Genomic DNA, 12,744 nt, shown 5'->3' with positions numbered 1-12,744 from the left:
CACCACAGACATTTACTGCTACCAGTAACAAACTGTTACTGTGGAGAAATTGTTTAATGAGTTTTTAGAAAGTAAACAGGGCTAACCTTGGTCAAGCGGGTGATAGCTCCTATCTCAGAGTAGAGGTCAGTGCTGTCTGGAAACTTCTCGACCACAATGGAGCAGGCATGGTGCAACAGGGACTGCTTGTGAACCGTGTCCTTCACCTCCGGGACTTTCTCCAAGTAACTCAGCTCAAAGCCTTTAGCCTTAGAGATGCATGCATACACAGCAACAGTCACAATATGGGACGAAAACAACTGTCTGAAATTAAAAATCAAAAGCCCCTACTCGAGGACCAAATTGCAGTGAATTTCCTTTTTGGCACAGTCAGAAAAAAGGGCTCAATGGAGTGTAGATATGTAGATTCATTAGGCTAGTGATTATCAGAAACCACAATCTACTTCAGACCCGACCGATTGTTCTGCTCACCACAGCGGAGCTAAAAAAGCCAGAACATATCATGAAAGACATAATCCCAACAGGATCTCCCTTGTTCTTCTGCCAGTTTTAAATGGCTTACTGCAAAATATAAATGCAGCCATTATTTACGGGAACTACTTGTTTTGATGTTGATGACTTATGTTTCCCTTTTGCATTTTTGGCTCGCATATTGCCAGAGGTTCACTCATACATAGACATACACACAGATGCATGCACACAAAGACACACGCAAGGCCACAGAAAGTCACAAAGTGAGACTAAAATATAACCCCAAAACAGTCAGAGACATAGATGCAAGTCTACACACAAGCTGGCAGGCAAACACAAACTGTCAGGAAACACACAATCACACAACCTCCCTCCCTTTTTCCTCTCAGACAGATAGACAGAGCCAGGTTCAGCAGAGGCCTTGACGAGCGATTTTACTGTAGAAGGACAGTGTCTGGTGCAGACAGTCAGGCAGCACATTCTTCTACACATAGAGAGTCTAATGTTATCCATGCCAAATAAATATGTTGGCGGGGGAGTTGGGGGAGGAGGAGGAGCGTGGGAGGAAATGGAATAAGTGAGTAAAAGACACAGAGGGAGAGAAAGTGAAAAAAAGAGGAACCTCTAAGCCATACATGTCTTGAGGGTTACTCACATTAGTGCTGTTGAGGAAGTTGCCTATGGCTAGCAACGTGGTCAAGATGTAGCGGAGTGTCTTGTTTTTCTCTAACTGATCCATCCCTTCCTTCAGGTCCTGCAGGGGCTCTGCCACTTCCTAAAAGAGCATGAAAATGCAGGCATGAAGCACATGCCTGCACAACTATCCTTGCCTGTTCATGTTTCTGGCAATTAATTCTGCTCGTCTTTGATGTAGGCGCCAGGTTTTGATAAAGAATGTGTGGAATAAAAAAGATGATATCTCAGGATGGGCTGTATCGGTTTTGATCCTTTAAAAAACCCCAAAAAACTGACATGACTCTGACAACGTTATAGGAGTGCAATGCTGAATCGGTGGAAAGTTCTTTTAAAGACTCTTTTAAATAGTTCAAAATGTTGGAAAAATGCTTTTTCACTTTCTTGCAGAGCGTTAGATGAGAAGATTAATACCACTCTAATGTCTGTACGGGAAATATGAAGCTACAGCTAGCAGTCGGTTAGCTTAGTATAAAGACTGGAAACAGGGGGAGACAGCTAGCCTGGCTATGTCTATAGTCACTGCGGCTGGATAAAAAATAGTCCCGCACATAACCCCCCATGAAACACTAAATTGTTTAGTTTTAGTGAGATTTAGAGGTGTTGGTAAACAGATTTTGTTAACTTGTTGTTACCAGGCTAGCTGTTTGCTTCTGTTTCCAGTCTTTATGCTAAGCTAAGCTAAGCGGCTTCTGGCTGTAGCTTCGTATTCACCATACAGACATGATATTAGTATTGATGTTCTCAACTAACTCTCAGCAACAAGGCATATACTGTAAGTGAATTTTCTGAAATGTCCAACTATTCCTTTAATTCACAAAGCCAAAAAAAAAAAAAACTGTATAGAAGAAAATAAGTTATTTATTGTTTTACTTCTGTAACTTCCCAAAATGTGATCTATCTGCGTGTGATTAAAGTGAACAGGAATGTGTCTGACCTTCTCAATAAGCTCATAGTCCATCTTGAATGCCCACAGCTGCAGGCGAGCAGACAGCTCTGTGATGGAAGAGAGGGTGAGAAGGAACTGTTCAGCACTGCCCAGAGGAATATCAGGGTTGACCAGCTGAGCCTCCTGGATCCTCTGCTTCTCCTCCTCTGTGGGGATCATTGTCAGGATTTTCTAAGAGGGAGGAAGAAACAAGAGGAGGGGAAGAGAAAGGAACAGGCTTATTGGATCATTCATCAAGTCAACATATTAAATGTTTTTCAATGCCGGAGTAGAATTTTGACATAATATGTCAGAAGGTAAATCATAGGGAGGGAGAGGAAAAAAAATTATTCTGACATTTCTAGCTCTGTTTATCCGAGATGTTTCCAATTTTTCCCACAAACCCGTTTGACATCTGAACTTTCAACCTAGCTTTTGTTGTTTGACTGAAAGTATCTCCAGAGACAAAAGGTGGAAGGGAATACTCCTCTGTGCTGAGAATGAACTCAAGGTGGAGCTCTGAAAACTACAGGTTATATAATACCAAAGGGATGCAACATTAATCATTATCTGCTGATGTGAAGTCCCTCAAAAGTCTATAGTATGGTTTTTATAACAAGCTGAAAATATGGCTGTGGAGCTAACCTTTAATCACCGCTGTGATTAATTACATGAGAACAGCCAAAAAGCAAGAAATTCACATTATATGTCAGTATTGTGGGCCATCCCATCTATTTGAGTTAAATCTCTCTTTTTTGGGGAAATCCATCGGTGTATTTTGGTGTGCTGAGTAAATATCATTCAAGAAAACGTTTATTTTGAACCTAGTGAGCTTGAATGGGTTTTTATTTGATGGACAAGACCATAATATGCAGAACCAATTTAGATACAGTATGCGTCTTAAACTTAAGTCTTTAAAAATGCTTACCTCAATGCCTTCCTTGTTCAGTGCGTACTCATCAAAGTTGAGGATAGCTGTCTTGATGGTGCGGGGAGGAGGTAAGACAGTCAAGCCGATGTTTATAGCATTGCTGCGTTTTGAATCCAGGACTATGATTTCTTGTCGTTTACCATCAACAGCTGCTTTCTATGAGTGATACAAAACATAATCCGAAATCAGGCTTAAGTGTTGCATATTAGATCATGTATCTTGAGTAGTGGAAGCAGTTCTTAATGGTTTAACTACATAAAGTATGTGTAAAATCACATCTGGCCTATCAGCCTTTATCACAAAATGAAGATGTGACATAGAACATGTTGCAGTAAGACACTCACATGGGATTTTCTAATATCTTGTCGCGTACAAGTGGGAATGATGGCTTAAGTGCTGTGCTACTGACATAATTCAAAGGGATCTTCCTCTGGGGAACATGAAGATATTACTGAGATATTATCAGTGGAAATTTGACAGTTTGACCTAAGGGTGGTGCTACAGGAGGCGTCATTAAAATAAACCTTCCAATTCATGTCTGTTTGGGCCTATCTGTGTCGTGTGATGGTCTCTTCCCTCTCACTTACATTGAGAAGGATTTCACCAATTTTAAATGCTTACTTTACCCTGTGCATTTTCATTTATGTGAGACACCCAGGGTGACAGTAGTCTGGTCAAATTTACCACTAAACTCACAAAATCATTCTTTCTAATATGGTTTCAGATAGCAAGAAATCCTGAGCTATGGGAGAGAAACCAAGGCAAATCAGGACTGCAAAATAAATCTGCTTTCTCCAAAAGTATATAGTAATACTGCCTGCTTCTAATGTAACAGCAGTACAACACCAAATTACCTTCGTGACAGACAGCTCCTTGGATTTGGACTCAAACAGCTGCTCCAGCTTGGATGTGTCCAGTTTAATTGGCTCCAGTTTGGACCAGAGGGACTCCTTGCAGAATTTATGACTCTTACACTGCCAGTCCACGGGACGCACCTCGTTCCAGAAGAGACGGATGGTCTTCTTCTTCTTTTGGAAGAGAGGCATCTCCCCTCGACCCAGCTGAGGGGAGGGCGGAGGGATAGGGGCCATGAATGGTGGGGGTGGGGGCATCATTTTGCCAAGGATGGGAGGAGGAGGGGGGCACCCAAACAGGGGCGGGGGTGGTGGCAGGGCAGCATTGCATAGCGGAGGGGGAGGTGGTGGTATGAGGTCACCTGACCCCATCACACTGTCCATATCTACAATGTCCATGTCATCCTCATCCCTCAGGTCTGTGAAGTCCATTTCTTTGATCCGCAGCTCCCTGGGTGTGGCCATCAGCTGATCCCAGATATAGTCCGACTCTTTCTTAGGGGGTAAGGTTGATGAGGCAGCTGTTGATGATTTGTCAGTCTGCTGCTGCTCTTTTGAGGCCTCAACCTCAGGAGGAGACGTTAGGCCTTTGACCAAATCTCCAAACTTCTCCGCCACTGCTCGGACACTGCCCTGGTTGTCCAGATGTCCCACCTCCATTTTCTTCACATTTTCTTCTCTGGCCTGTCTGTGAGCCTCCAGTGTGGAGATCCTGCTGGCCAAGCTAGCCACAGAGGAGTCACTGACCTCTACCTCCTCACATTTACATTTTTCTTTCTCCATTTCTGCTACATTCCCTTCATCCTTGCTAGTTGTCTTCTGAGCATAGAGCATGTCCAGCATGAAGCGCTTGTTGTTGAGTATTTTGTTGCACTGGTCGTTCACATCGCCATCTTTAATGCACTGGGTCCATTGGCCTGTTGAAACAATTGACATTGAGAGAAATATACATAGTTGATTATCAAAGTAAGTGAATAAAATGAGCGGCAATCATACCTGTTTCAATGTCATTGGTGAGTTTCTCCTCCCGCTCCTCCCTCTCCAGAGTGCTACTCGTAGAGGAGATACTAGACGCAGAGCAGTTGTCCTTTTCATTCACTTCCTCGTTCTGTCTCTCCTTCTCGCTCAGCAGTACACTGTCTTCTACATCCCTTTCCGTTGGCTGCTCTTTCTCAAACTCCTCTAACTCGACATTCGCCTCCACAACTGGCTCTCCCACCTTTGCTACATCTGCTACCTCTGCTTCTTCTACCTGCTCTTCTACTACTACTTCATCCGTGCACTGTTTCTGTTCCTCAGGTTTCTCCTGCTCCTGCCTCTCTTCTTTCTCCATGCCTGACTGTTCATCTGACGCTGGCTCTGCCACTACATTCTGGTCAGGCTGAGTCTCAGCAACATCCTCTGTCTCTGCAGGCGACTCTGTCTCAGTCTGCTTGTCTGGCTCGGAGGGAGGTGTGGGGGAAGGTTCTGATACTGTTAACTCTGGCGCTGGACTTTTGGTCCTGGTCTGTGGGTCAAGGTTTGGCTCTGAGATATGTTCTGTTCCTGGAAGAGAAATCAAAACAACGTGGAAAAAAGTACTTCAGCTATGGGCCTTTATATTATCTGATAGTCTTCAGAAACATTCTTTGTTTATAATTAAAACAGCTTTAAATTGCTTCCTGACATATCCTTAATAGCACTGAGAGATTGTCTAAACTCAATTTTCAGACTGTAGAAGTAATTCACAAAGCAATCATCAAATTCTGTTACCATGGCTCATGACCATACAACAGGACTGTAAAACACAACATGAGTGGCTGAGAGAGAGTGCTTTACAACTTCTGAAAAAAAAAAAAAACAGTTCAATTTGAATTTTATTAGTCACTAAAGAAGAATATGTATTTTATAAAAGCAACAAGCCTTTTTTGATTGCAGCTATGACAAATGACCTTCAAATCACTGAGGCTGTTTAATCAGAACCTCATTAAAACCATTTCAAAAGTAGGTAATTTAGATATTTGTGTATATGCACCTCACCCTCTTTAGACACACACACACACACACACTCAAAATATCTGTATCCTACAATATCCCTGTTTCAATTACACATTTTGATATGTATTTCTAGAATCAAGTAGTTACTCTCAATAACGTCTTTCAACAGAAGTACAGCTGAATCTAATTTCTGTGCAATAATCACCCGTCTCTGCCAGCTCTGCAAGCCAACATTACAGTCCATTAATGTTCATATCGCTCGGCACTAATGAGGAATAAATGGCTGGCGAACACCATTTACCCGACGTCTGGTGTGCAGCGGCGACGGTGTCTTCCTGTGAGATAATGGATGAAGGTGTGGCACAGCGGGATGCTGAGCGGCTGGCAGGGTTGGGACTCAAACACAAAGTGATCTCTGTCCGTCCTCTTGTTGGTACTCTGGGGCGCTCCCGCTCAAACTCCTCTGCAGCTAGCCTCTCCACAGCCTTGTACCTGCAATAATGAAATGTAGCTTTCAGATGACTGCACACTTTGGTTTAAATGTTAATAGCTGTTTAGATCTCAGCTCAGCCATTTGATAGTTGTGGTATAATCAGATAGAAACACACATGCAAAGGAATGCAAACTGGTATTGTTTAGCTTTATTTTCAGCCCCTAAATGACGGTTGTGAAAATGTTACTCAAGTTTTAGTGATGTTTACATTGTCTTTTAAGGGTAGAGAAATTTATACCATCCTCATTTTATAACAAGCCTTCAAAGAAATTAATAAATTCAAAATGTGTGAATAAATGACGTCCTTCTTTTGTTAAAGTTGCCAAAGTACTGTTTAACATTTTTGGCTAGTGTTTACTGATCTCAGTTCACACGTTTTCTTTAAAATTCAACAAGATGCATGTTTCAGTTCACAGGGGTGAAAAAGACGAGGGCATAAGAATGAGCTATGAATTATATTGCGCACACACTCACACACAGACACGACCAGATGGAGATAACCGGAGCACATCCATGCCAAAACACAATTACACACTTGTCCTGTTAACTTTAGGACGTCTTAATGGTGAGCAGGCCTAAAGGGGCTCTGGCACCTATAATTAAGCCTGAAGGCTGGGTGCAACTGACTTTTCATCTGCTATCAATTTTAAAATAGGATCTCAAAGCATTCACAAACCTCCTCTGTTGTTTGATCTATCTTCACAACTGCAGCATTATTGTGGAGCCACGTGAACCCATGAAATAAAGTAAACTCACCTCTCCTCTCTGGCGTGTCTTGCTTCTTCCCTCTTGTCTACATAATCTCGACTGAGATAGAACGACACAAGCAGAGCCAGAAGAGACAATTTAGGACCAGTGTTCATAGTATGTAGAAATTAATATTTTATTATAAATCTGATTATTGCTTAACTGAAAATGATATGGTAAGTGAAAAGAAAGCTAAGACAAGACACCTGAGCAGAACATATGCTTTTGCAGACTCCTCCTGCCATGATTCAGTATATCTAATGATCCTCAAAAAGAAAGACAGTCCAGCTTTTATCAGACATTCATCATTTGTGAATATCTCTCCTGAGTCGAGACTGCAGCCACCTATTTCTAAGAATTACACATGCCAACATGTCTTTATTGGCTGTACAGCTGCCTATGGTACAAAGTACAGAAATAATATATTCCCTCTGACATGAAGTCATGCAGTGATTTGTCTGATTCGTAAGGTGAGACTAACTTGAAGCGGTTCCTCTCTTCTCTTTCGATTCTCTGCAGACGCTCCTCTCTTTCCACGCGTCTCCTCTCTCTCTCAGCAGCCAGAGACTCCTGATGCTGTCTGTACGATGAAGTCAGCAAGCCCCCTATACCAGGTCTACATGCCAAAGACAAAGAACAAATGTGATAACATTATAAAAATGGAGTGATTGGTTTGCGTTTTGATTTAGGTATTTGTACATTTGTTCAAATAGGAGCTTTACATATGGGGTGAGTTACATTTAATCAGCCACAGAATGTTCTGCATTAGCTGTGGAAAAGTTGAGATGCCCACCTGTCGACCGGTTTGGAGTCTGGTGTGGAGGTTGCTGAACTAGTGAAGCGATGGATGGGCGATGTAGGAGCCTGGTGCCTGCCAGGGTATGGTGTGTCATTGGCACTGATTCTGTTAAAAGAAGGGGAAAATAAATGCTTCTCTCCTAAGACATTTTCCACTGAAAGACAGAAGACGAAGGTTGGACATCACTTCAAGAATCTGTTATGGGTTGCAATGTGAATTCCAATGTCATACTGCTGGACAATTTACACTGAGATATGACTGTGTTGAGTAAGAGAACAGTGTTCTTAAGCACTTCTCCGTAGGCATCTGAACAGCTTTCCAGTGAGGACAGCCATGCTATCAAACTTTGACGGGTACCTGCAGGTGCATTGCTCATCCATGAATGTACATGGGGGCAATCTTTCATAAATTGATCTTTTCATCAGACCTACTCTTTTCTTAGAGGCCTTGTAATTGCTGCGTTGAATCCAATAGCCAAATCGTGCACATTTTGTCCTAGAACAGTTGCACAACACATTGTGTGTGAATAAAAAAAGTTAACAAAGATGTCAGAAACAATCACTGGAAACATAGAGGGGTTCAACTATTAGTGTTGTTCTCAACTACAAAACTTTCAGGTAGACTGCATTATGTGCACTTCTTAATGCAAATCACAAAACCTCAGAGCCATTATACATCGTGTCCCTGCACACTCTTGTTACACTTGACCTGTTGACCTGGCCTTACCTTTCAGCCCAGCAGGGCTTGCTAGCTGAGTAAGATGTAGGAGAGTTGTTTATGTCTGTCAGACTGAAGATGGAAGTGAGAAAAAAGAGAGTAACAGTCAGGTCAGACACTCCAAAGATAAAAGATTTAAATGTTAGTCACACAAACAAGATAGAGAGACAGTAGTCAGAGGAAGTAGGGCTGCAAGACCACACAACAACAGAGCCGACAGGGGCAAGACAATGTCTTTGTCTGTCTTACCGATTCAGTGTGCTATTTAAAAGGCAGTAAAGCTACTGTACATTCTAATAAATAAAGCTGTTTTAGAGGCTTTCACTTTTTATTGTCCACTGCATTGAGAACAGGGAATCACTTGCTTAGATGGCACCATGGGTACACGCTGAGGAACTGCTGTGCTCTCTCTGCAGAAACATGAACAACTAAGAGACAGATGTGACTCATGCTAATATTTTGAATTCCTTAATGGTTTGAATTAATTTATTGACTTGTTATGGATTAACTGTGGTGCAGAGCCACAATGAAAGAAAGATGAGTAGTAAATGTTCTGCAAAATAATAATTTCCAGCAACTGAGAAAAGGAAGTAATTATGACTTATTCTGGTACAGTATGTCTTTGGAGATGACAGATGCAACATAAATCACATCTGATGGGAAAATATCAAGAAAACATTTTTTAAGGATGACAGAGGTAGAGTGGAACTAAGCTACAGCATGTCCAACACAAATAACCTAATTTTCCAGAAAAGAAAATATTTTAAAATTTAGAATTACTATAAGTGCTTTAGTCTTGTGGTGCTTGCAGGTGTCTTTGCTGAGTGTACAGTGAGCTACAAAGAGACACAGACACCAGTGATGGGGAAGACAGTGTGTTTCCACTTTGTGAGACGTAATGGTCTGGATGTAACACAAGTAGATGAACTGTAGCTTCTGCCCTCTACCTGTAGTGCCTTTGTCTGTCCTGGCCCTTCTCACTCTCCTTGGCCGCAATAGACACCTGGCTCTGGTTCAAGTCAGGGGACGGAGGGAGAGGTTGGGGGAGAGGGAAGGGGGCTGAGGTTGGGGTAGACTGACACTGAAGGTGTGCAGAGCCTGGCACTCTACTCAGAGCAACGGGGAAGACACAGTCAGGTGGCTGGGGAGGAACACACCAAGGACTAAAGGTCCTCTTTTTAGGTGCGACGGACACAGGAGAAGACGTCCTGGTCTTGACGCTGAGATATTTTCTCTGCCCTTCAGGGTCACTGGCTTTAGGGAGGATGTTGGCCATACACTTTAAGTTCAGACACATGTTAGGAGTGTCTGCTACAGCTGGAGCCACACTAGGATGACAAAATACAAGAGAGTAGGAGTCCAAAGGGAATAAAGAAAATAATCACATTTTCAAATGGGAAAAAAAAAAAAGGGAGATACTGCATGAGGAAAAAGGGGAAACTGTATCACGCTTGGGAAACCAGTTGGCCAAAAATACCTGTGAGTGCCCTGTCTAGAGGACTCAGTGACTGGATGACTTTCATCATCTGCCTGTTCCTCGTCCTCCTCCTCCTCCTCCTCTCCTTCCCCCTCCTCTTCCTCCTCTTCTTCCTCTTCCTCTTCTCTGTGGTGAGAGGAGGGGTCGAGGGTTGAAAGGAGGAAAGGGAGAGTGTAGGCAGGCAAGAGGGAAGAGAAATTGGACAGAGACAATGTGAAAACACAGACAGCAGAGGAAGGCTCGGGAGAGACAACACACAGAAATGACAAACACTGAAAACATGCTTGCTGAGAGAGATAACCATTGAAAGATGTACGAGAAGGTTAGTAAAAATGTTTCAAAATGTTAGAAATGGATATGTACAGGCAACACAACTACATTCAAGTGCAATTTGGCAGCATTAATACAAAAAAATGACTTCAATCTAAAACATCTAGTGATTTTAATTGAGGAGAAAAAGATTCAGTTCAATAACAAGTGTTAGGGCTGTAGGAGATATCTTGTGTGTTTGAACTGATAGTCTGGGATACATCGTTATACAGGAGTCTGTGGCCAGATGGCTTCTTGGATCCCTCTTGGTTGTCTGGATTTCATTAGCAATATGGAAAATGGTGATCTTCAAAGGCGGCTTGAATTTCCTGTGGTGAACTGGAAGAAGCTAGGCTGGTATCATATGACATTCTGGACTGAATTTAAGTATACCTAAAGACCTGAGTGCAACTTGGAATATTAGTACATATGCTACTTTAAAAACACTTGTTATTAATGATAGGGGACTGAATTATGTGGAACTAGGAAAGACAATAATTCAAGCCTAGTTTTTGTCTTCTGATGTAGGTTCTATAATAAAAAGTGGAATAAAGGGTTAACATAATTTCTATAAAAAGGAACTGTCTGGCAAGTTTTTCTTGTGCTTTTATAGGGCAGAGTCCAAGCTACTGCACAATTAAACAAGATTGAAATTTGCTTCTTGCCCGAATCACCAGTTGTGGTTTCTCTGAGTTTGTGTAGTCACAAAGGTTTGTTGTATATAAAACAGATGGCATTGTGGAGTTCATGTTCAATGCACTCTCACTGAAGGAAGCATGACTTGACAGAGAGCAGATAGCTCATATCATATGTTTACAGAAGCTTCCTATTTCCATCAGTGGCAGGAGTATGTCTTTGACAGTGGGAAAATTAATTTAAATGTCACTTTCCAGCTACGGTCTCTTTGCCTTTCTTTAAATTACTATATAATTAAATTCTCTGCTTATAGACACATCTCTCCAACACCGAAATATATTACAACACTTGCAGCTATCTCTCAGGGTTTAAAATATACAAGATCAAAACAAACCCTCCTTGCTGAACCTTTTAAAACCAGAATCAGACCAAGTTCAAGTTAAAATGGAGGCAAGGATAAAGTTTCTTTTCTTCTCTTGAATATCTTAAACTTTTCCCATTTCTCTTTGTCCTCCCCCTGCCTCACCTTTCACTGATGTCTTCAACACGTTGGCCACCGAATGGCAGGAAGCTGCTTGCATGAGTATGAGGGCTGCAGGGTGATGCTGGGGCAGAAGCATGGCCTCTGCTATTCTGCAGCGAATGTCTCCGGCTGCGTCTTCTCTCCAGGCCACGCCTCTCGTTAGTACCACCAACACTGGCCCGTCGGCGGTCCTTGCGGCCACTGGGAGGCAACTGGGTTTCATCGTCTCCGTCCTCATGGCGGAGAGTCATCTGGATCAAAGAAATTACAGAGAAACTGAGTAAATAAACTGTATTCCAAAAAATATGAAAAGGGTCAAAAATCTCAAAAATTAAAGTCACATTCCACTTGTTTATTTGGCTCACATCACAATAGAAAAATGCTCATGGATAAATAAAATGTATGTTTGTTGTTCATAAAGACTTAATTTCTGGCTGCTGTATGAGTACGTGAGAAGTCATGTAACCTACAACCTATTATGAGACACACATGCCTATTAACATTAAGGCTGGTTATGTGATACTGTGGGCAGTGAAGGCTTCCTCACCTCGTAAATGTTGAACTGTTCTACGAGGTCGAGGTCAGTGCCTTTCCTGCTCAGGTGTCTCTGGGCCATGGCTTCGATGCCCTGCTCCTCCAGAAAGTCCACCATGTCATAGTATGAGTCCTGGTCTGGGAGGCCTGCCAGAGTCTGAAACACAAACGCATTCAATAAAAAAAATATGGTAAGAGTTCTAACCTTGTCTCTGCAATATTTTAGATTAACTGTGCGAGAAAAAAATAAATTGGAACTATAAAGAAGGATCACCTGAGAGACAAAAAGGGAGTAAAATTACTTCTGAAGCCGTTTTGTTTAAATCTTGTATTGAAATGTAATCTGTATGCTATATAAATAAACTTCAATCAGTACTATTTAATGCCCTTATAATGTCTGTATTTTGACTCCAGTGTAATTAGATCAAATTTTCCTTGTGCTCAATGAAAAGCAGGGCAGGTTCATTATATACATGATACAGTACAATCCATACTTATTTTTAATGAAGGTACATTTTTAGGACTCTTTTGTTGCTGCTGCTGTAAACTATTACAGTGACTCCTTCACTTAATAAGGGGGAGAAAAAGGAGGGATAATGGGACAGATTGTACTGGAGTCCTTTGGAAAGCTTGACAGTCTTTATGTTTTCATCTG

At 41.9% G+C, this 12,744-nt stretch overlaps 1 protein-coding gene and 1 long non-coding RNA gene across 8 annotated transcripts in view; one reads left to right on the top strand and one right to left on the bottom strand.

The window, feature by feature from the left end:
• The window catches only part of fhod3b (formin homology 2 domain containing 3b), an 88,666-nt gene that overhangs the window by 7,196 nt on the left and 68,726 nt on the right, over positions 1-12,744 (bottom strand). For 2 of the 7 annotated variants that reach the window (XM_044207554.1, XM_044207555.1), the window contains exons 9-23: positions 12,103-12,246; positions 11,559-11,806; positions 10,088-10,213; positions 9,558-9,938; positions 8,620-8,682; positions 7,888-7,998; positions 7,576-7,710; positions 7,104-7,154; positions 6,156-6,346; positions 4,874-5,422; positions 3,878-4,794; positions 3,021-3,179; positions 2,102-2,284; positions 1,127-1,246; positions 87-248 (exon numbers count right to left, since the gene is read on the bottom strand). In XM_044207554.1, the coding sequence (XP_044063489.1) occupies positions 87-248; positions 1,127-1,246; positions 2,102-2,284; positions 3,021-3,179; positions 3,878-4,794; positions 4,874-5,422; positions 6,156-6,346; positions 7,104-7,154; positions 7,576-7,710; positions 7,888-7,998; positions 8,620-8,682; positions 9,558-9,938; positions 10,088-10,213; positions 11,559-11,806; positions 12,103-12,246 (3,540 nt within the window). The remainder of the gene's footprint in view (positions 1-86; positions 249-1,126; positions 1,247-2,101; positions 2,285-3,020; positions 3,180-3,877; positions 4,795-4,873; positions 5,423-6,155; positions 6,347-7,103; positions 7,155-7,575; positions 7,711-7,887; positions 7,999-8,619; positions 8,683-9,557; positions 9,939-10,087; positions 10,214-11,558; positions 11,807-12,102; positions 12,247-12,744) is intronic. The other 5 variants (XM_044207558.1, XM_044207559.1, XM_044207556.1 and 2 more) reach the window with 4 other exon arrangements.
• Positions 10,225-12,467, top strand: LOC122881402. The gene is made up of 2 exons (XR_006379155.1): positions 10,225-10,409; positions 11,600-12,467. It is a non-coding gene; the product is annotated as an uncharacterized LOC122881402 (long non-coding RNA).

Source organism: Siniperca chuatsi, linkage group LG9 (genome assembly GCF_020085105.1).
Source record: "Siniperca chuatsi isolate FFG_IHB_CAS linkage group LG9, ASM2008510v1, whole genome shotgun sequence".
Classification (NCBI taxonomy): Eukaryota; Metazoa; Chordata; class Actinopteri; order Centrarchiformes; family Sinipercidae; genus Siniperca; species Siniperca chuatsi.
The sequence above is the reverse complement of the archived record's forward strand: the minus strand, read 5'-3'. Positions and strand labels throughout refer to the sequence as shown.